This window comes from Hyperolius riggenbachi, chromosome 7 (genome assembly GCF_040937935.1).
Source record: "Hyperolius riggenbachi isolate aHypRig1 chromosome 7, aHypRig1.pri, whole genome shotgun sequence".
Taxonomy (NCBI): domain Eukaryota; kingdom Metazoa; phylum Chordata; class Amphibia; order Anura; family Hyperoliidae; genus Hyperolius; species Hyperolius riggenbachi.
In genome coordinates this window covers 50,900,287-50,923,255 of record NC_090652.1, presented here as the reverse complement: position 1 = coordinate 50,923,255, position 22,969 = coordinate 50,900,287, and the positions used below count along the sequence as shown (strand labels likewise).

At 46.1% G+C, this 22,969-nt stretch overlaps 1 protein-coding gene across 1 annotated transcript in view; it reads left to right on the top strand.

Annotated features, from left to right (window-relative positions):
• LOC137525518 (uncharacterized) overlaps nt 1–22,969 on the top strand; it is a 37,955-nt gene that overhangs the window by 1,544 nt on the left and 13,442 nt on the right. Inside the window, exons 2-3 of the mRNA XM_068246641.1 lie at nt 10,514–10,640; nt 11,461–11,534. Coding sequence (XP_068102742.1) covers nt 10,514–10,640; nt 11,461–11,534 — 201 coding nt within the window. The remainder of the gene's footprint in view (nt 1–10,513; nt 10,641–11,460; nt 11,535–22,969) is intronic.

The following is a 22,969-nucleotide window of genomic DNA, read 5'->3' as shown; positions in this document are numbered from 1 at the left end:
AGTATGGGGGGCTTCAGTATAGGTAGCAGGCTATGAGGGGCTTCAGTATAGGTTGCAGGGTATAGGGGCCTTTAGTATAGGTAGCAGGGTATAGGGGCCTTCAGTATAGGTTGCAGGGTATAGTGGCCTTCATTATAGGCAGCAGGGTATAGGGGCCTTCAGTATGGGGGGCTTCAGTATAGGTAGCAGGCTATGGGGGCGTCAGTATAGGTAGCAGGCTATGGGGGGGCTTCAGTATAGTTAGCAGGCTATGGGGGTGCTTCAGTATAGGTAGCAGGCTATGGGGGGCTTCAATATAGGTAGCAGGCTATGGGGGGATTTGGTATAGGTAGCAGGCTATGGGGGGGATTTGGTATAGGTAGCAGGCTATGGGGGGCTTCTGTATAAGTAGCAGGCTATGGGGGGCTTCGGTATAAGTAGCAGGCTATGGGGGGCTTCGGTATAAGTAGCAGGCTATGGGGGCTTCTGTATAAGTAGCAGGCTATGGGGGGCTTATGTATAAGTAGCAGGCTATGGGGGGCTTCTGTATAAGTAGCAGGCTATGGGGGGCTTCTGTATAAGTAGCAGGCTATGGGGGGCTTCTGTATAAGTAGCAGGCTAGGGGGGGATTTGGTATAGGTAGCTGGCTATGGGGGGATTTGGTATAAGTAGCAGGCTATGGGGGGCTTCGGTATAAGTAGCAGGCTATGAGGGGCTGCAATGTAGGTAGCATATCCTCCTCCCTCCCCCCGCAGCCTCCTCCGCTCGCCCCCCTGCATAAATAAGGAGAAGCAGCCTCTCACCTCCAGCATCAGCGTGGAGCCCGGAGCGGCAGACTTCTCCCTTTACTTCCTGGTTCCCCCTAGTGGCCACCTGACCGGCTCTTACTGATGACGTGTAGTAAGAGCCGGTCACTAGGGGGAATAAGGAAGCCTGGAGGAGGTCTGCCGCTCCGGGCTCCACACTGGAGGTGAGAGGCTGCTGCTTCTTATTTATGTGGCGGGCGAGTGGAGGAGGCTGTGGGGAGCGGGAGGAGGACACTTGCGAGCGGGTTAAGCGGCGGATGCGCGGCAAAGCAGCGTCGGGATTCGGCGGATTCGGCGAGCGGAAAATGGCGTCGGGATTCGAGTCCACGAATCTCGAATATTACCTAATATTCGAGGGATTCGTGGATTCGCCGGATTCGTCGTCCCATCCCTAGTTAAAATGCATTCTATGACAAGGTATGAAAATATCACCTAGGAGAAACTCAGGTGAAAAAGTTAATTGCATATAGACCTGTGTGTGGAAACACACTAAATGAAATCCCTAAAGTTTTAAAAATGTGCAGCTTTGGCATGGAGTTTTATACAATATAAGGTATTGGGGGGGGGGGGGGGGGTGCTGTTCATGATGTTTTCTAGCTTGCTAGTCTCCTTGCGCTTTAATCTACAATGGTTATTTTCACAAGTCACTTGTCACTTAAAGTGGCAGTGCACAATTAAAAACAAACAAAAAAACGTTGCCTAGTCATCCATCCAGCACGTTGAACTCCTTGCCCCCTGAACCCCGAACCCCACCTGCCTACACACACACACACACACACACACACCACACACACACCACACACACCACACACACACACACACACACACACCACACACCACACACACACACACACACACACACACACACCACACACCACACACCACACACACACACACACACACACACACACACACACACACACACACCCCACACACACACCACACACACCACACACACCACACACACACACACACACACACACCACACACACACCACACACACACACACACACACACACACACACACACACACACACACACACACACACCACACACACACACACACACACACACCACACACACACACACACACACACACACACCACACACACACCACACACTACACACACACACACACACACACACACGCACACACACACACACACACACACACAGTGTTTCTCAACATTTTATAGTATAGCAAGTAAAGTTAGCCCAGTATAGCAAGTACAGTTAGCCCAGTATAGCAAGTACAGTTACCACAGTATAGCAAGTACAGTTAGCCCAGTATAGCAAGTAAAGTTAGCCCAGTAAAGCTAGTACAGTTAGCCCAGTGTAGCCAGTAGTTACCCCAGTATTGCTAGTACAGTTAGCCCAGTATAGCAAGTACAGTTACCACAGTATAGCAAGTACAGTTAGCCCAGTATAGCAAGTACAGTTACCCCAGTATAGCTAGTACAGTTAGCCCAGTATAGCAAATACAGTTAGCCCAGTATAGCAAGTACAGTTAGCCCAGTGTAGCTAGTACAGTTAGCCCAGTACAGCTAGTACAGTTAGCCCAGTATAGCAAGTACAGTTAGCCCAGCATAACAAGTACAGTTACCACAGTATAGCAAGTACAGTTAGCCCAGTACAGCAAGTACAGTTAGCCCAGTACAGCAAGTACAGTTAGCCCAGTATAGCAAGTACAGTTATCCCAGTATAGCAAGTACAGTTACCACAGTATAGCAAGTACAGTTACCACAGTATAGCAAGTACAGTTAGCCCAGTATAGCAAGTACAGTTAGCCCAGTACAGCTAGTACAGTTAGCCCAGTATAGCAAGTACAGTTAGCCCAGCATAACAAGTACAGTTACCACAGTATAGCAAGTACAGTTAGCCCAGTACAGCAAGTACAGTTAGCCCAGTACAGCAAGTACAGTTAGCCCAGTATAGCAAGTACAGTTATCCCAGTATAGCAAGTACAGTTACCACAGTATAGCAAGTATAGTTACCACAGTATAGCAAGTACAGTTATCCCAGTATAGCAAGTACAGTTACCACAGTATAGCAAGTACAGTTACCACAGTATAGCAAGTACAGTTAGCCCAGTATAGCAAGTACAGTTAGCCCAGTGTAGCAAGTACAGTTAGCCCAGTGTAGCTAGTACAGTTAGACCAGTACAGCTAGTATAGTTAGCCCAGTATAGCAAGCACAGTTAGCCCAGTGTAGCCTGCCCCAGTGTAGGTAGGAGAGGTGCCCTCTCCAGGACCCCCCCCCCCCCCCGCTCCTGTTACCTTAGGAGCGGGCGGTCGCTTCCTTCCTTATATTCCCTCAGGCGCTCCTGTCCTCGGTAGCAGCATCTCGTAATACAGCAGCGCTTCCCGCGCGGCTTCTGTAAGGAAGAGGAGAAGGAAGCAGGGTAGCGGCTTCCTGTAGCGGCGATCGCCGTTACCATGGGAACTGCTGCCCCGCCTCCTTCTCTCCTTACAGCAGCCGCACAGAGAGCGCTGCTGTAATAAATGCTGCAAAGAGGAGAGGGGCTAGCCGCTATGGGATTGGGGAATATAAGGGAGGAAGCGACCGCCCGCTCATAAGCTAACAGGAGCGGCGGCCGCGGGGGGGGGGGGGGGGGGAGAGGGAGAAAGGCCAGATCCGCCGCGGCCCCCCAGAAATTTGCCCACGGACCACCAGGGGGCCGCGGCCCCCAGGTTGGGGACCTCTGGTTTAAATGACATTTATCATTTTCTAAAACTCTAAATGTGTTATTCTTGGTTAAGTATATCAAGCCCGAGTATCCCCTGGAACCATCAGAAGTACAGGAGAGTGTAGAGGCTCATATATAAGCATGGCCGGCCTTTGACCTGAACGACCAGAGCGTGTGGTGCTGCTGCCAGTGGTAGCTCCGCCCCTGGTGCTGCTGGGGGTGATGGAAGCGAAGACTCCAGGAATCTGCTGCTGCCTCTTGCTGAGTCTGTGTGAGCCGTGCGTGCCAGTAGCGCCACCCCTCGCCCATAGGCGATGTCTGCGCTGTGCTGCGCACTAATCAGAGCGAGACCTGCTTGTTACTCCTTACCCCTGGCCATCTTCTCTCCCCAGCTACAAGCAGAAAAGTTAGATTCCCCAACTGCCTCTTGGTTGGGGAAGTGTGTGTGTGTCTGTGGAGGGGGAGGGGTACCTATATACGCCAAAGGGGGGGATCTGCTTGTATACTATACAGGGGGGGGGGGGGACCAAAATCTGGTTACACTCAGGGCGCTGTCAGACCTAAGGCCGGCCCTGTATATAAGCACCTCATGAAAAACAACAGAATTTGGCTTGCCACCTTCTTTCCTAAAGCCCCCTTTCCCAAGAAATGTGCACCCCTTCCCACTAGGAAAAAGTAATAGGGGGTGCATAAGTACCACTAATTCATTCCTATGAAAAAGCAAACCCACATTGACACCATGAAAAACAAAAGAACTTTTTTTTTAAACGGTTAGTGAATTAGTACATTTTACTGAGCTACCGGCTGCAACATTCCTACTCTTCTTTTCTGATAATTAATGACTACAAGCAGTAATCCTTTATGTCTTTATTCTTGAGAGAACTCTTCATTCATGATAAGAAATGTAATGTAGTAGGTAAGGGTAAGATAATGTATTCTGGATATATTTATGGCATAGAACCATGTTAGCTAAATAGGTTGCAGCCAGGGGCATAACAATAGACCCTGTAAGGGATGCAGCCACAGGGGGGCCCAGAAGCCACAGGGGGCCCCATCCTGAGAGACTGACAACTAAGGGCAAGGAGGAAAAAGAAACTTTCTGCTCTCTGCACAATTGTTCTAATGACTGCATCTGCTCAGCCACTGATAAGGAATCATACAAAGTTTTGCAGACACAGATTTGTAGACAGTCCCTATTCAGTGTACAGCAGGGTCTTGTGTACAGCGCTGTTCTACCCCCATCCTTTCTACTCCTCCCCAAGTGCTGCGTCCTGTAGTGAAGCTTGAGGAGTCTAAGCACAGAGAGAAAAAGCTTTCTATTCTCTGCACAATTGTTCTAATGATTATATCTGCTCATCCACTGATAACAAATCAAACAAAATTTTGTAAACAACGATTTGTAGACAGTCCCTATTCAGTGTGCAGCAGGTTCTTCTGTGCAGCACTCGGCCCCTAACCAAGTGCTCTGTACTGTAGTGATGCTGGAGAAGTCTGCAGAGTCAGTTCTGCTCCACCAGAGATGGACAGAGTGAGTGTAATAAGCTGAGGCTGGGAGCACACTCGTCTGCTGGTTTTCTATATGCATTTTCTGCACACCATGGGCTTGATTCACTAAAGTGTGATAACTGCTATCACAGCAGTTATCACACTAGCTACCGCACACAAAGGTTTGCGCACAAACAGCGTTACTTTGCATGATAAGTGAAGGTTTGCGCACGAGCACATGCTAGTTTCACGTGAAAAGCGCACGTGATCACACACAAACCTTTTGCTTGTTACGTGAAGTAACGCTGTTCGCCCGCAAAGCTTTGCGTACGGCAGCTCGTGTGATAACTGCTGTAATAGCAGTTATTACACTTTAGCGAATCGAGCCCCATGTCTGTCTGTATGTGTGATAACAGGCACGTCTTATCACAGAAGCTAATGTAATTGATACAGAGAATGCCTGAAGTGCTTCACTGCTGTCTGTTTTTATCTGCATGGGGACACATTCAAGTGTTCACAAACCAATTGAATAACATTGGTTCTCAGTTTACCTGCGGCGGGACGGGGTCCCATCCAGAGTTTCGCAGGGGGGCCTAGCGATTTCTAGTTACGGCCTGGTTACAATTGGAGACATACATCAAGCCTTATAGCAAACCTGAGATGAACTGGAGAAAAGTTCCCTTTTAGTAAATGTCAGCTCCCTCAAAGTTCTCCCGGTCCGCTCCGCTGTGGTGCTGTGAAGTCCGCGATACAGCTGATTTGCAGGTTTCTGCGCATGCACTGTTCTGGGCTGGGTGCCTCCTCCATTGCGCTCCCATGGCCAGGAGAGTTCTGCACAAGCACAGTAATCGGTCCGATGAACTGCACATGTACAGAACGCACCTGACCTCAGGAGCACAATCAAGGGGTGCATGTGGCCAGCACTGGGACTAGGAGAACATCGAGGGAATGGGCGGACTACGGCGTCTGGAAGAAGCACCAGGTAGGAAGAAATCCTTTTATCCAATTTATCTCAGGTACACTTTAAAAAAATGATTCAAGATGATTGGTTAATAATAAGTTAAAGTGGACCTGAACTCAGAATGTCCTCTCTGCTCTAAAAGATTTGCAACAGCAACATAAACTTTACAGAAAAAAATTTAATTGTTACAGCTGATACAAATCCTAAAATAAATCTGCACAGTTTCTACTTTCTGATTCATGGAAGCAGACATATTGTTAACATCTTGTGCTTTTAAATGAGCTTATCTGCCATCTCTGCCATGGCAGTGAGGTGACACAGGGAGAGATCAGATTACAAACTGTTCATGCACTATTCCCGATGAACTCCCACCGCTGAATGGCCATAGGCAGCCTCTGCATCTGTATTGCATTTTTAGCTGACAATGTGAAAATTGGCTTCTGAAACAAGAATTTTTGGCAAACAGTGACACCAACAACATGGCCTCCGGGTGATCCCCGGTCCCCGCAGGCCACGTTAGAGTGGCAGAACAAGTAGTTATCCACATGGATTGGAGGTCCGGGGAACCAGAGCAGGGGAGTTTCTGGTCCAGTGGACCTCCCAATTATGTGAAAAACCACTCGTTATGCCTCTTTAGTGTGGCCTCCGGGGACCAGGGAAACCTCGGTAGCCATTTTGTCGACATCACTATGGACCAAAAAGATACGCAACAGCATAATAACCTTTAGGGTGCATTTCCACTAACGCGAATTCGCATGCGTTCCCCGCATGCAAATTCGCATAACCAATAGAAGTTAATGAGCCTGTGTCCACTTGTCAGGAAAACGGAGCGTTTTCTTGTGCAGGAAAAATCTGCACAGCAGAGCCATCTGAATTCGGACACCGCACACACCGCATGCGATTCGCATACAATGTATTTAATAGGGAATTTGCATGGCTTTTTGTATGCGAATTTTCATGCGAATTCGCATTCGATTTCGCATGAAATCAATGAAAAAGCACACAGGCACTGACATGGTTAAATTCGCACACAGTGTCATCCATGCGAAATCGTATGCGAATTCGCGGTAAAATTCGCATACAACCGCGAGACAAATGAGGGGGAATTAAACAGGCTAAACTCTCTACATACATAAAGGGTGCTTTTCACTATGTTTTCCTTCTGTGTGTGCAAGAGATCAGGTCCACTTTAAAGGGCTACTGTAGGGGGGTCGGGGGAAAATGAGTTGAACTTACCCAGGGCTTCTAATGGCCCCCCGCAGACATCCTGTGCCCACGCAGCCAGCAGGCATGGTCGGAAGAGCCAATTTCCGATTCCGCGGTAATTCCGCATACCGCCACTACCGAAATTCCGCTTCCGCTACATTCCGGTGGAATTCCGCTACATTCCGCGGAATTCCGCGGTATTCCGCCACGTGCACTTTCCGTATTTTTAAACGGATTTCCGTAATTTTTAAACGGATTTCCGTAAATTTAGGAGGAAACACTCAATCGCTCATTTGAAATATCTATTGTTAATAAAGTTGATTTGTATTTTGTAAATTTGGATAAAAAAAATGTTGAAACCGTTATTTTAGCGCAGTAACTCTCCGCTGATTATGATTGGTCAACTCATTCCGCATCTCCTGATTGGTCAATTCATTCCGATTCCGATTTTGCCGGAATTCCGAATTCCGGATTGCAAATTCCGAATTCCGGATTGCAAATTCCGAATTCCGCGGAACCATGCGGAAACCCCAATTCCGGCGGAATTTCGGAATTTTAGCTTCCGCGGAATTCTGAAGCCCATGCCTGGCAGCCAGTCACCGATGTTCCGGCCCCGCCTCCGGTTCACTTCTGGAATTTCAGACTTTAAAGTCTGAAAACCACTGCGCCTGTGCAGCTGCATCCTCGCTACTGCTGATGTCACCAGGATTGTATTGCACAAGTCCAGTATGGTCTTTGGTCTGCGCAGTACGCTCCTGGTGCCATCAGCGGGAGCGAGGACACGGCAATGCAGGCGCAGTGGTTTTCTGACTTTAAAGTCAGAAATTCCAGAACTGAACTGGAGGCGGGGCCGGAGCATCGGTGAGTGGCTGTGCGGGCACAGGATGTCTGTGGGGGGCCATTAGAATCCCCGGGTAACTTCAACTCATTTTCCCCCGACCCCCCTACAGTATCCCTTTAACCTCCTTGCCGTTATAAAAAATCCGGCAAGGAGGCAGCGCCGCACTTTTTAAAAAATTTTTTTTTTTTTAAATCATGTAGCGAGCCCAGGGCTCGCTACATGATAGCCGCTAAGCGGCGGCATCCCCCCACCCACTCCGATCGCCTTCGGCGATCAGAGTATGCAGGGAATCCCGTTGAGAACGGGATTTCCTGCAGGGCTTCCCCGGTCGCCATGGCGACCGGGCGGGATGACGTCACCGACGTCATAGACGTCGTGACGTCAGAGGGAACTCCGATCCGCCCCTTAGCGCTGCCTGGCACTGATTGGCCAGGCTGCGCAGGGGTCTGGGGCGGGGGGGGGCGACTCGGCGCGGCGGGTAGCGGCGAATCGGCGGCGAGCAGCAGCGATCGCGTACTACACGCAGCTAGCAAAGTGCTAGCTGCGTGTAGGAAAAAAAAATTATGCAAATCGGCCCAGCGGGGCCGGAGAAATCCTCCTGCGCAGGTTACCCCGAACTGTGTTCGGGATAACCGGCAAGGGGGTTAAGCTATTGCAGTATATTCCATGGCAAGCATGAACAGCTTAAAGGGAAACTTCAGCCTAAACAAACATACTGTCATTAATTTACATTAGTTGTGTTAATCAAAATAAATAGGTAATATAATCTCTTACCCACCCTGTTTTAAAAGAACAGGCAAATGTTTGTGATTTCATGGGGGCAGCCATCTTTTTTGGTTGAAAGGAGGTGACAGTGAGCATGAGGCACAGTTCCAACTGTCCTGTGTCTGATCACCCCTCCCACCTGCGCGTGCTAGGCTTCAAATCTCAAATTCAATATTTTTTTTTAAAAATGTGGCAAAAAATTTGCGCCATCATGCTTTGCACAGCATCAGGGGAAAAATGCCCGGGCAGATTTCTTTGATGGGGCAGAGCTTAGCTTCTGTGCAGCTAAAAATGAGGCTTGGGTAAGAAAAAGTTCTCATGCTGTGAAACTGTTAAAGAAACACTAATGGTACGTACATACTTGCGACTATGGTCGTTTGAAACAGCAGTCTGCCGACAATCGGGTAAAGAACTTTACCACACGATCATTAAGTACGACGAACGAATGATATCGTCACGATGAGAAAATCCAACAGGGCAGATCGTATCGAGAGACAATCATTACAGAACTATAGTGTGTACAGTTATCTGCCGAGCACGATCGTTACAAGGGCCAATGCGCCTGCGTTGGATTCTGCCCAGCTTTCATACTTCCTGTGCAGCGCAACCCGTAAAGATAAAGATTGTTACATTAAAATTTCAAATAAATTTTGTTTTCAAGTTAACAATCATATATTTGTATCTATTGTAACTCCATTTTAGTGGAGGTTTTTTTTAATATTATATAAATATGTACGCAACATTTCCCTCTGATCGTTGTTTTCTGCGAGAACGATCATTAAAATGTGTATGATGATCGCTGCATCCCATCGTTGCATTCCAATCGTTCCAATATTGTTCGTCGGGTAACTATCGTTCCTTGCAAACGATCGTAATCGAAAGTGTGTACGTAGCATCAGCCTTTTCAGTGCTGCTGAGTAGATTTTTAGTCTGGAGGTTCACTTTAAAGAGACAGTGAAGCGAAAACAAAAACAAATAATGATATAATGAATTGGTTGCGTAGTACAGATAATTGCTAGAACATTAGTAGCAAATAAAATATTCTCATTTTTATTTTCAGTTATAGTGTTTTTTATAACATTGCATCATCTCTAATATTTGCAGTTTACACACTACTCAGCACTCTAAATGATTTTACAGAGCAATTTAGTGAACTATTGAACCCTTCTCTGCTGAGAAAAAAATAGTGACTGACAGTTGAGATAACAAGCTTCAGAAGACAGAGCTCTCTGCGACTTTGAAAGTCGTGGAGCTCAATGGCTCCTTTGCATAGATAACTGGAATAGCTGGAAGCCAAATTACAATATCCACGTGGACCTGGAGGGGGAATAGTATTTAACGTTGGTGGGACTTGTGCAGCAGCAGGATAAGCCATATATCGGCTGTATCCTGCGCCCAAGTCTCCCGGCGGACAGTTCATATGTATGCGTCCACTCGATCTGATGTCGGTATGACAGCAGAGCTCCATGAGCTGGTCAGGAGCCGATTTCATTGGCTCTTGACCCTGTGATCACTGTGAGCCAATCACAGTGATCACAGGGTCAGGAGCCAATTAAATTCTCTCCTGACCAGCTCACGGAGCTCTGCTGTCATACCGACAGCAGAGAGCGTGGGCTGCAGTTGCAGGACATCGGTGACATTGGTGGTAGCAGTGGGAGCATGTGGCACTGTAATTGAAATCTACACCCTGGCAGAGATAACAGGTCCCAAACAGGGCATAGATTTCAGTTACCGAGGTCCGGAAGTGGTTAATTGGGCTGTTTGTTATTCTGTCTTCCCTCCAGGAAACTTTCTACCACTGGACAAAGACGTTACCTGGCAGTCTGGGTTTGAGGGCACACTGAGGAGACTTCTGCTTTCAGAGTTGGAGGATCGCTCTGCTGATTTACTTGTCCCCATCTTTGTTTACAGGTACATTTTCCATTGAATATAATAAACTATTTAGGTAACACTGCCTATTTATGTGATATGCTGCGATATGCTGCATTTTATTTTTGTCTGGGCAGGCCTACTTAGACCGCTGTTAAATTCATGTAAATTTGGCCCCACCCATAATCCCACCCACATTCTGGTGCATGACAACACCCATTTTTCATCTGGGTTGCCCAAAAGTGCCCCGGATCTCTTAGGATCCTAGCAACGCCCCTGCTGAACAGTTATTATTAGTGCAGCATCCAGAGCGAGAACGTATTTCTGCTAAGCTGAAGCTTCAGATGAGGCTTGTAAACTTTTGAGCCCTAGTAGCATAGCTCCCAACTGTCCCTCTTTTGGAGGGACAGTCCCTCTATGGGAGCCCTGTCCCTCTTCCCTCTTTCCTCCTCATTTGTCCCTCTTTCAGGACTTTGTCCCTCTTTCTATGTAAATATTTCTATTTCTATACTAGAAATGTGTTTGATTGACTCTAAACTTTATTCCCATCCTTTAAATTGATATATTCCTAATTTCAAAATGTTAAAATTAAGGAAACTGAACCAGGATAGAAAGGACCAGTGTGGTTTGAATTATAAAACAACATATTTTTCTTATGAAATCTTTATGGTATGGGTGACTAGGGTTGTGACAGGGCGTGGTCAGGGGTGTGGCAGGGGCGTGGCTTAAGTGTCCCTCTTATTCATCTCAAAAAGTTGGGAGGTAGTAACAGATTTTCGCATCTCAGGTTGATGCTGATGATTTATGTTGTTTAATTCTCCCCAGCATTAATATTTCATATAATGTATGTATTATTCTGCAGCGCCCAGACAAGGATTTCATCTACTCAATTCTATGAACTGAAAGAATTTCTTGACAAGGCTAGAAAAATAACAGGTATGGTGTGGCCCTAATGTATTTGTTTCTGAAATAATCTCTGGTGCAGCAGTTAGAGGCAGAACTTGCTTAATCTGTGCAGAAGGTCTGTACTGCCTGACATCCCCTGTTCGTTTCCTGATTAGTAGCTTTGTACCAGTCACTTCCTGCAGCACAGACTTCACAAGATGTACTCTGCAGTCCTCCAAAAGAGTTCAATCTGTGCCACACCCCCCTCCAGGACAAAGAGCAGGATGATGTAAGCCAAGCAGCAGCCCCTCCCATGAAGTCTAATGTGAGGCAGAGATTATTCTTTCAGTTGATATCACATGCTTCCATTCATCATATTGATTCCTGTACTTTTTTCTTGGATTTAGGATTGCTGACACTCTTAGCAGCACAGTACAACACAGTGGCATAGCACTCTCACCTTCCAATGGTGGGTCCTCAGTTCAAATCCCAGCCAGGGCAAAATCTGCATGGAGTTTGTATGTTCTCCCCATGGGTTTCCTCCGGGCACTCCGAGTTTATTCCACATCCTAAAAACATGCACTTCCCACTGAAACTGGCCCTAGACTATGATAGACATAAGACTGCAGTAGTGATTAGATTGTGAGCTCCTCTGAGGGACAGTTAGTGACGAGACTATACATAATCTGTAAAGCACTGCAGAAGAGGTCAATGCTATCCTGTAGTCTTCTAAGACTGGGAGTTTGCAGTGGAGAGGTATGTAGGGCAAAGGAAGATGATGTCAGAGGGAGTTGCTTATAATAAGGGATTGACATCCTCTCCCCGTTAGCAGCAACCTCTGGGTGTATTCTCAATGGACTGCACAGCCCAGAGGTGTGTGCAAGATGGGAGGTGACATCAGCTCCTCCGACATACCCTACTCCAAACAGTACAAAGTGAGGCGTGCAATATCACACAGACACATACTACACATTACAATATCACTAAGAATAATCTATCACTGACTCCGTGCAGCTAATGTCACCATCTACCATGCCACAACATCACTATCAGCTATGACTCCATGCAGCTAAGGTCACCCTCTATCACCAACTCCATGCAGCAAGAATCACCCTCTATCACTGACTCCATGCAGCTAAAGTCACCCTCTATCACTGACTCCATGCAGCTAAAGTCACCCTCTATCACTGACTCCATGCAGCTAGAGTCACCCTCTATCACTGACTCCATGCAGCTAAAGTCACCCTCTATCACTGACTCCATGCAGCTAGAGTCACCCTCTATCACTGACTCCATGCAGCTAGAGTAACCCTCTATCACTGACTCCATGCATGGAAAGTCACCCTCTATCACTGACTGCATGCATGGAAAGTCACCCTCTATCACTGACTCCATGCAGCTAGTGTCACCCTCTATCACTGACTCCATGCAGCTAGTGTCACCCGCTATCACTGACTCCATGCAGCTAAAGTCACCCTCTATCACTGAATCCATGCAGCTAGAGTCACCCTCTATCACTGACTCCATGCAGCTAGAGTCACCCTCTATCACTGACTCCATGCAGCTAGAGTCACCCTCTATCACTGACTCCATGCAGCTAGAGTCACCCTCTATCACTGACTCCATGCAGCTAGAGTCACCCTCTATCACTAGAGTTGAGCCGAAATTTTCGTAATTTCGCATTACTATAATTACGCATGCGAAATTTGCGATTACGATGCGAAATTATGGTAGCGTAATTGCCATTAAAATCGTAATTGAAAATACCGTAAGCGTAATTTTCAACGCGAAATTTCGCGTTTCATTCATGCCGTAATTTCGCATTAAACGCTACCGTAATTTCGCGTTAAACCGTAACGCTCCCGTATAATATAAAAAAGCCGCCGACTTTAAGGGTTAATAGAAAAGCCCCCTTAAATGCTAAGAGCCTCAAATTTGGAGCATATATTAAGGAGATCAGAAGGAATAAGAGACAAATTTTTTTTTTCAAAAAGACCTTATAGTTTTTGAGAAAATCGATGTTAAAGTTTCAAAGGAAAAATGTAAACATTTAAAAACCCGCCGACTTTAACGGTTAATAGCAAAGCCTGCTTAAAGTTTAGGAACACCAAATTCCCAGGGTATATTAAGGGGATCAGTGGGAATAAGAGGAAATTTTTTTTTTTTCAAAAAGACCTTATCGTTTTTGAGAAAATCGATTTTTAAGTTTCAAGGGCGAAAATGTCTTTTAAATGCGGAAAATGTCAGTTTTTTTTGCACAGGTAACAATAGTGTATTATTTTCATAGATTCCCCCAAGTGGGAAGAGTTTTACTTACTTCGTTCTGAGTGTGGGAAATATAAAAAAAAACGACGTGGGGTCCCCCCTCCCAGACCTCTTTAACCCCTTGTCCCCCATGCAGGCTGGGATAGCCAGAATGCGGAGCACCGGCCGCGTGGGGCTCCGCACCCTGACTATACCAGCCCGCATGGTCCATGGATTGGGGGGTCTCGGAAGGGGAGGGGCAGCCAAGCTTTCCCCTCCCCCTCCGAGCCCTTGTCCAATCCAAGGACAAGGGGCTCTTCTCCACCTCCGATGGGCGGTGGAGGTGGAGGCCGTGATTTCCTGGGGGGGGGGGGGTTCATGGTGGAATCTGGGAGTCCCCTTTAAAAAGGGGTCCCCCAGATGCCCACCCCCCCTGCCAGGAGAAATGAGTATAGAGGTACTTGAGCTCTGAGCTATATAGCTCAGAGCTCTCTAAGCATCTTTGAATTTGGGCTCCAAGGAGCCCCATTGATCCTTAGTAGACCAATGGGGTTCCTTCTGATTTGAAGGAACCCCATTGGTCTGCTAAGGACCAATGGGGCTCCTTGGAGCCCAAATTCAAAGATGCTATATAGCTCAGAGCTCTGTCGGGTCCGTGCAGCACAGACGCGTATGCGGCGGCTGAGCGGCGAGTGACGTCGGGTGCGGCGTAGTTACAATGTAACAAAGTTGTTACATTGTAATAACTTTGTTACATTGTAACTGATAGAACATTTCCGAGGCTATTGCGAGGGATCATTTATTTAAAGGGACAGGTAAGTATTAATGGTTAATTAAGAATATTAAAGGACTTTTTTCGTGGTTATGTTTTTTGTTCAATTAAAATACTTTTTCTAAGTGTTTGTGTGTTTATTTACTTTTGACTCTTAAAGGAAATGGGTAAGGGGTACAAGTACCTCTATACTCATTTCTCCTGGGAGGGGGGGTGGGCATCTGGGGGACTCCCAGATTCCACCATGAACCACCCCCCCCCCCCAGGAAATCACGGCCTCCACCTTCACCGCCCATCGGAGGTGGAGAAGAGCCCCTTGTCCTTGGATTGGACAAGGGCTCGGAGGGGGAGGGGAAAGCTTGGCTGCCCCTCCCCTTTCGAGACCCCCCAATCCATGGACCATGCGGGCTGGTATAGTCAGGGTGCGGAGCCCCACGCGGCCGGTGCTCCGCATTCTGGCTATCCCAGCCTGCATGGGGGACAAGGGGTTAAAGAGGTCTGGGAGGGGGGACCCCACGTCGTTTTTTTTATATTTCCCACACTCAGAACGAAGTAAGTAAAACTCTTCCCACTTGGGGGAATCTATGAAAATAATACACTATTGTTACCTGTGCAAAAAAACTGACATTTTCCGCATTTAAAAGACATTTTCGCCCTTGAAACTTAAAAATCGATTTTCTCAAAAACTATAAGGTCTTTTTGAAAAAAACATTTTTTTCCTCTTATTCCCACTGATCCCCTTAATATACCCTGGGAATTTGGTGTTCCTAAACTTTAAGCAGGCTTTGCTATTAACCGTTAAAGTCGGCGGGTTTTTAAATGTTTACATTTTTCCTTTGAAACTTTAACATCGATTTTCTCAAAAACTATAAGGTCTTTTTGAAAAAAAAATTTTTCCTCTTATTCCTTCTGATCTCCTTAATATACTCTCCAAATTTGAGGTTCTTAGCATTTAAGGGGGCTTTGCTATTAACCCTTAAAGTCGGCGGCTACCTAACATTGATCCATGCGTCAACTTTTCCGCTTCGGGAGCATGGCCATACGCATTAATTTTGTAATACCGATTGGAATGCGAAAATTACGGTTACGCGAAATTTCGCAAAATCCTTCTTCATTACGATTATGTATTTACGGCCATAATCTTAATTACACTAATTACGCGACATTTCGCGAAATCGTAATTACGTCATTACGCTCATCTCTATCTATCACTGACTCCATGCAGCTAGAGTCACCCTCTATCACTGACTCCATACAGCTACAGTTACCCTCTATCACTGACTCCATGCAGCTAAAGCAAAACTCAACAGATCCTCTAACTATGTACAAACACCCCTCACCTGCCCTCCTCATCAAGCGATCACATCACAGTGCACTTACAAACCCAAACATGAAAGTAAAAAGCTTCACTCATTCACTCCACTCGCAGATTGAGGGCTGGTGTACACCAGAGCGGTTCTGAAGCGTTTTTAAAATGCTTGCAGGGGGAAAACCGCTTGGCTAATGAAAGTGAATGGGATGGTGCACACCAGAGCGGCTTGTTTTTTCCACAAACGCAAACTCGGGGGCTGCAGCATTTTTCAGATTTCTGAGGTGTTTCCGCCTCAATGTAAAGTATAGGAAAGTGGAAAACAGCTCTGAAAAGCGCTAGATCAGAGCGGTTTCCAGGCGTTTTTGTTACAGAAGCTGTTCAGTAACAGCTTTACTGTAACAATATATGAAATCTGCTACACAAAAACGCTCCAAAAAACGCTAGGCATGTTTAGAAAACGTCTCTAAACATGCCTAGAATCGCTCTGAAATCTGCTTCAAAAAGCTCTAGCATTTTGCAAATCTGCTAGCAGTTTTTGGTGTGCACTGGGCCTTACAGAGAACAGCTTTATCCTTCTCAAAACACAAATAGTCAAACAGAACTATCTATATATATAATAGAGTAAGTGCCTCAACCTTCAAGCAAGAAGAAGAAGTAGTGCCCTGCCCCCAGGGCCGGTCCAAGCAAGAAGAAGGGGCTGGTCCAAGCAAGAAGAAGAAGTAGTGTCATATCAAACCAAGGGCAAAGAGGGATAATTTGCATATTCAGTAGCAGTGCATTGTGGGTAACCACACATGTTCACTTATAGCTGAATTATTGCAGATTTGCTTCGGTTTTAAGAAGGAAAATTACACCAAGCTTTGCTTTTTTTTAGTAGGAGGGCTTTTTGGTCTCTTTTATCCTCCTATGCATTCTTAGTAGTTTGGGTTACCCTGAGCTGCTTGGTTACTCTGTTGTACTGGTCCAAGCCCTATCTCATACAGCCATATCAATCCTTGCTGTGTACTGATGAGGACCAAAAGTCTGAAATAGGCTGTCACATGTAGGTTTGATATGATTGTGTAAAATTTAAAGCTATAGGGCCTGATTCACAAAGTCGGTGTGCTAAACAGTTAGCATGTGAAGTGCCGTGATTTGCGTGATCGCTGTCTTTTGCATGTGCAAAGTGCCGCGATTTGTGGCAAATTGTGCGTGCAAAAGACCGCGATCGCGCAAATCGCGGCACTTTGCGTGCGCAAAAGTCTGCGAATGGTACTTCACGTACTAAACAGTTTGCACCGCTTTGTGAATCAGGCCCATAGGCTTGCTTGACTTACCAAGGGTGAAAAGGAATAATTTGCATATTTAGTAGCGGTGCATTGTTGTGGGTAACCACAAATGTTCACTTATAGCTGAATTATTACAGATTTTCTTCTGTTTTAAGAAGGCAAATTACACCAAGCTTTGATTTTTTTTTAGTAGAAGGTCTTTTTGGTCCCTTTTATCCCCCTATACATTTCGAGTGGTTTGGGTCGCCCTGAGCTGCTTGGTCACTCTGTTGTACTGGTCCAAGCCCTATCTCATACAGCCATATCAATCCTTGCCATGTACAGATGAGGACCAAAAGTCTGAAACAGTCTGTCTACATGTGGGTTTGATATGGTTGTGTAAAATTTATTTGCTATACACCAGTGGTTCTGGATGCTTGCTTGGGTTACTGAGGGTGAAAAGAAATAATTGGCATATTTGGTAGCAGTGCATTGTGGGTAACCACAAATGTTCACTTATAACTGAATGATTGCAGATTTCCTTCTGTTTTAAAAAGGCAAATTACTCCAATACAGTGTGCGGCATTGCAGGAAGTGACGACAGTGGAACGCACGCTGGAACACGGAAGAGGTGAGGCATCCCTTCCCGCTGCTTCTTACTAATAGTGGAGGCTGCTACTGTGCTTAACCCCCCTGGCGGTTTGCAAAAAATCCGCCAGGGGGCAGCAAATCTTTTTTTTAAATTTTTTTTTTTTTTTTTCATGTAGCGAGACAAAGTCTCGCTACATGATAGCCGCTGCTCAGCGGCATCCCCCCAGCCCCTCCGATCGCCTCCGGCGATCGGAGATCAGGAGATCCCGTTCAAAGAACGGGATCTCCTGGAGGGCTTCCCCCGTCGCCATGGCGACGGGCAGGATGACGTTACCGACGTCATCGACGTCGTGACGTCAGAGGGGACTCCGATCTGCCCCATAGCGCTGCCTGGCACTGATTGGCCAGGCAGCGCACGGGGTCTGGGGGGGGGGGCGGCCGCGGCGAGAGGAATTGCGGCGGATCGGCGGGTAGCGGCGGCGATCAGATGCTACACGCAGCTAGCAAAGTGCTAGCTGCGTGTAGCAAAAAAAAAATTATGCAAATCGGCCCAGCGGGGCCTGAGCGGTGCCTCCCGGCGGCATAGCCCGTGCTCAGCACGGGCTTACCGCCAGGGAGGTTAAAGAGACTCCGTAACAAAAATTGCATCCTGTTTTTTATCATCCTACAAGTTCAAAAAGCTATTCTAATGTGTTCTGGCTTACTGCAGCACTTTAAACTATCACTGTCTCTGTAATAAATCAATGTATCTTTCCCCTGTCAGACTTGTCGGCCTGTGTCTGGAAGGCTGCCAAGTTCTTCAGTGTTGTGGTTCTGCTATGAACTCCCCCTTCCAGGCCCCTCTATGCACACTGCCTGTGTGTTATTTAGATTAGAGCAGCTTCTCTCTTATCTTTTACAAGCTGGATAAATCGTCCTCTGAGCTGGCTGGGCTTTCACATACTGAAGAATTACAGACAAGGGCAAAGCTGTTTGCAGGAAGAAACGAGCAGCCTGAAACTTCAGTGCATGAGAACAGGGGGACAGGGGGAAAGAAACACACAAATGATCTCTTGAGATTCAAAAGGAAGGCTGTATGCAGCCTGCTTGTGTATGGATATATTTTTTATGTGTGGACATACTGTACATCAACCTACTTCCTGTTTTGGTGGCCATTTTGTTTGTTTATAAACAAACTTTTTAAAACTGTTTTTAACCACTTTTAATGCGGTGAGGAGCGGCGAAATTGTGTCAGAGGGTAATAGGAGATGTCCCCTAACGCACTGGTATGTTTACTTTTGTTCGATTTTAACAATACAGATTCTCTTTAAGCAGGAGGGGGAGTGCACATGGGGACCCAGGTGAGGGAGGGGGAGTGCACATGGGGGACCCAGTTGAGGGGGGTCTGATCCCCCTCCCCGCCGCTGTGCCCAATACCCCCTTCCTGCCCTCTACCCCCTTATGCGGTGTATGCTACGCCGCGGGTTGGCTAGTAATGCACTAAAACTTCACCTTCCATATTTATGCTGCAGGTGTGGAAGCAATTGTGATAGTAGCCATGTCCTCCTTTCTTCCATCTTCGTACATTAACATATTTACACCAACTTGATAAACCAACTCCAATTCTGCTACAAGCAGTGACTCCCACTTTCCAAAATATTAATGCCTCCTATATATGACTCAAACATCCAATCAAAATCAACCTGGTGGCCATTTTTAATTTACACTAGCTGATGATCCGGCATTGCCCAGGTATGTATTTGGCTGGTACTGGCTCTGCCCACTTTTTCTAACCCTAACACACAAACACTCAATGACCAAGTTTGTGAGCTTTAGCATCAATAATGTGTATATTCCCATAGAAATTAAACAAATCAGATAGGCTGTTTTTGACTCCGCCCCTCTCCAGCATTTGAACGCCAGGCACCCAATGACTGTAGCAGGTTTAAGGCATCTTTTATTAACAGTGTAAAAATGGCTGAAATTTAAATATTCCCCTTGAAAATCAACAGGTGAATTTTGATTGGCCATTATAGGCTCCACCCACTTTCCTGAATACTAATCCCAGTCACCTAATGACCATCTCTGCAAAGTTTAAGAACCCTGCCATTAACAACGTAAGAAGGCTTGCAGTTTATATTTTCCCAGTGAAATTTGTATTTGGCTCTGCCCACTTTTTGTAACCTGGACAATGACCAAGTTTGTGAGCTTTCTGGTCCTTGGCATCAATAAAAACAAATCTGATTGGCTGTTTGTGGCTTCACCCCTTTTATAAATTTGAACCCCAGTGACCCAATGACCAACTGTGCCAGGTTTGAGGCTTGTGCCATTAACAGTGCAAGAATGGCAGCAATTTTAATATTACCTTTGAAAATCAACAGGTGAATATTGATTGGCTTTTCTAGGCTCTACCCACTTTTCTGAATATTAATCCCAGTCACCCAGTAACCATGTGTGCAAAGTTTGGGAACCCTGCCATTAACAGTAAAGAAGGGAAATCTGTTTTTAACTCCACCCAGTGTTTGTAACCTTGACACATAGTCACTCATTGGCAAGTTAGTAAGCTTTCGGGTTCCTGGCATAAAACTGTGTGAATGGAAGCAGTTTATCCAGCAAAGAAATCTGATTGGCTATTTGTGGCTCCACCCCTTTAGTGAATTTGAACCCCATTCACTTAATGACTGACTGTAGCAGGTTTGAGGCCTCTGCTATTAACAGTGTAAGAATGGCAGCAGTTTCAATATTCCCCTTGAAAATCAATAGGTGCATTTTGATTGGTTGTTGTAGGCTCCACCTTCTTTTCTGAATATTAATCCCATTCACTCAGTGACCAACTGTGTCAAGTTTGAGAACCCTGCCATTAACAGTGTTAGAATGACTGCAGTTTATATTTTACCATGTAAAAAGTTAGTTGTTTTTGGCTCCACCAACTGTTTCTAACCTTGACATACAGTCATTCAATTACCAAGTTTATGAGCTTTGGAGTCTTTGGCACTAAAACGCTGCATTTTTCCATTGCAATTAAACAAATCTGAATGGCTGTTTCTAGCCCGCTCCCTTTTCAGAATTTAAACCCCAGTCTCCCATTGACTGACTGTACCAGATTTGAGGCATTTGCCATTAAGGGTGTAAGAATGGTAGCAATGCAAATATTCCCCTTGAAAATTAATAGGTGAATTTTGATTGGCTGTTGTAGACTCCACCCACTTTCCTGAATATTAATCCCAGTCATCCAGTGACCAACTGTGTCAAGTTTGAGAACTCTGCCAAAAACAGAATGGCTGAAATCAATCTAACAAATCTCATTGGCTGTTTGTAGCTCCACCCCTTTAGTGAATTTAGACCCCCAGTCACTCAATGATTGACTGTATCAGGTTTGAGGCCTCTGCCATTAACATTGTAAGAATGGTAGAAATGTAAATATTCCCCTTGAAAAAATCAATAGGTGAATTTTGATTGGCTGTTTGTAGGCTCCACCCATTTTCCTGAATATTAATTCCAGTCACCCAGTGACAAACTGTGAAAAGTTTGAGAACCCTGCCATTAACAGTGTAAGAATGGCTGCAGTTTATATTTTCCCAGTGAAATTTGTGTTTGGCTCCGACCACTTTTTGTAACCTGGACACACAGTTTCAGGTTCCTGGTATAAAAAATGTTTGAATGGAAGTAGTTTATCCAGCAAGGAAATCTGATTGGCTGTTTTTGGCCCCACTCGTTTAGTGAATTTGGGCCCCAGTCACCCAATGACCAACTGTAGCATGTCTGAAACCTCTGCCATAAACAGTGTAAGAATGGCAGCAGTTTTAATATTCCCCTTGAAAATCAATAGGTGAATTTTGATTGGCTGTTGTAGGCTCCACCCACTTTCCTGAATATTAATCTCATTCACCCAGTGGCCAAGTGTGCCAAGTTTGAGAACCCTGCGATTAACAGTCTAAGAATGGCTGCAGTTTACATTTTCCCATTTAAAATGAATGGCTGAAATTTGATTGGCTGTTTTATGCTCCACCCACTTTTCCTGGATTTGTAACCTCGGTCCTCAAGTGACCAACTGTGCCAAGTGTGGGGACTCTGGCTTGATTACTGTGAGAATGGCAGCCTTTAACATTTTTTCCATTGACATGAATGGGTGAAATCTGATTTACTGTTCGTAGCTCCGCCCAGATGTGCAGGGGGGACACGAGACCCCCAGAACATATCATCCCAGGTAGTAAGGGATCTGTATACCAAGTTTCGTTCAAATCAGTAAAGGCGTTTTCGCGTGATCGCGGCACATACACACATACATTCATCCGATTTTATTTTTATGTAACGATTAGGGAATTATTTCCGTGGTCAGCGTACAGGATGTGCGCTGACACTGCGGAAATCCTCCACAAGCGTTTAAAATAGCAGAACCCAGCTTTGGTGCTATGCACCTGTAGAGAGAAAGTGAGCACAGAGACAGAATGTATGTGTATCCACCAATCTAGTCGCCACCTGGCGACGGTGAACACACAACAGCGGAAACCAAGTATGAACGCAATCACAAGAATGGCGATTGCCAACAGTGACACAAGACCGAGCAAGACAGAGCACGAGTGTAGCAAGAAAGACACAGCAAATAACAATCAACAGAACATTAAGGAAAATATCAAACGCACTCGCTAAGCTCAGTCGCCGCACGAAAAGCGCAACAGCAACAAAGCACGCTAATGACACGGTCTCCGGACGAGAAGCACAACAGAGACAAAACACGCCAACCCTAACTAACCAATGAAACATGAAAATGAATAGAGAACGCGACAAGACAGACAGAAGGAGTAACCAGTAGCAACCGCAACTCTGGCCTACACTCCCAGACAGAGTACAGAAGGAAGCATCGCCGCTACCACTAGGGCGGATGCAATACAGACAGACAGACAGAAGGAGTAACCAGTAGCAACCGCAGCTCTGGCCTACACTCCCAGACAGAGTACAGAAGGAAGCATCGCCACTACCACTAGGGCGGATGCAATACAGACAGACAGACAGAAGGAGTAACCAGTAGCAACCGCAGCTCTGGCCTACACTCCCAGACAGAGTACAGAAGGAAGCACCGCCACTACCACTAGGGCGAATGCGATCCCAACAGACTGAACGATTTCCTGTCGACCGCCGCTGGCGACAAGACAATCGCAACAGAGAGACAGTACAAGGCAATACAGATAATACAACCTGACTACGCTAGAAGGAATGCCTAGTGCACTCCCAAGGAATACTCTAAGATAATCTTAGCAAATGATTAGCAAAGGCTGAGACTCCAGGTAAGTAAGCAGGAACAAACCATCATGACCAGCAGGGAATTCTGGCAGGAAATGGC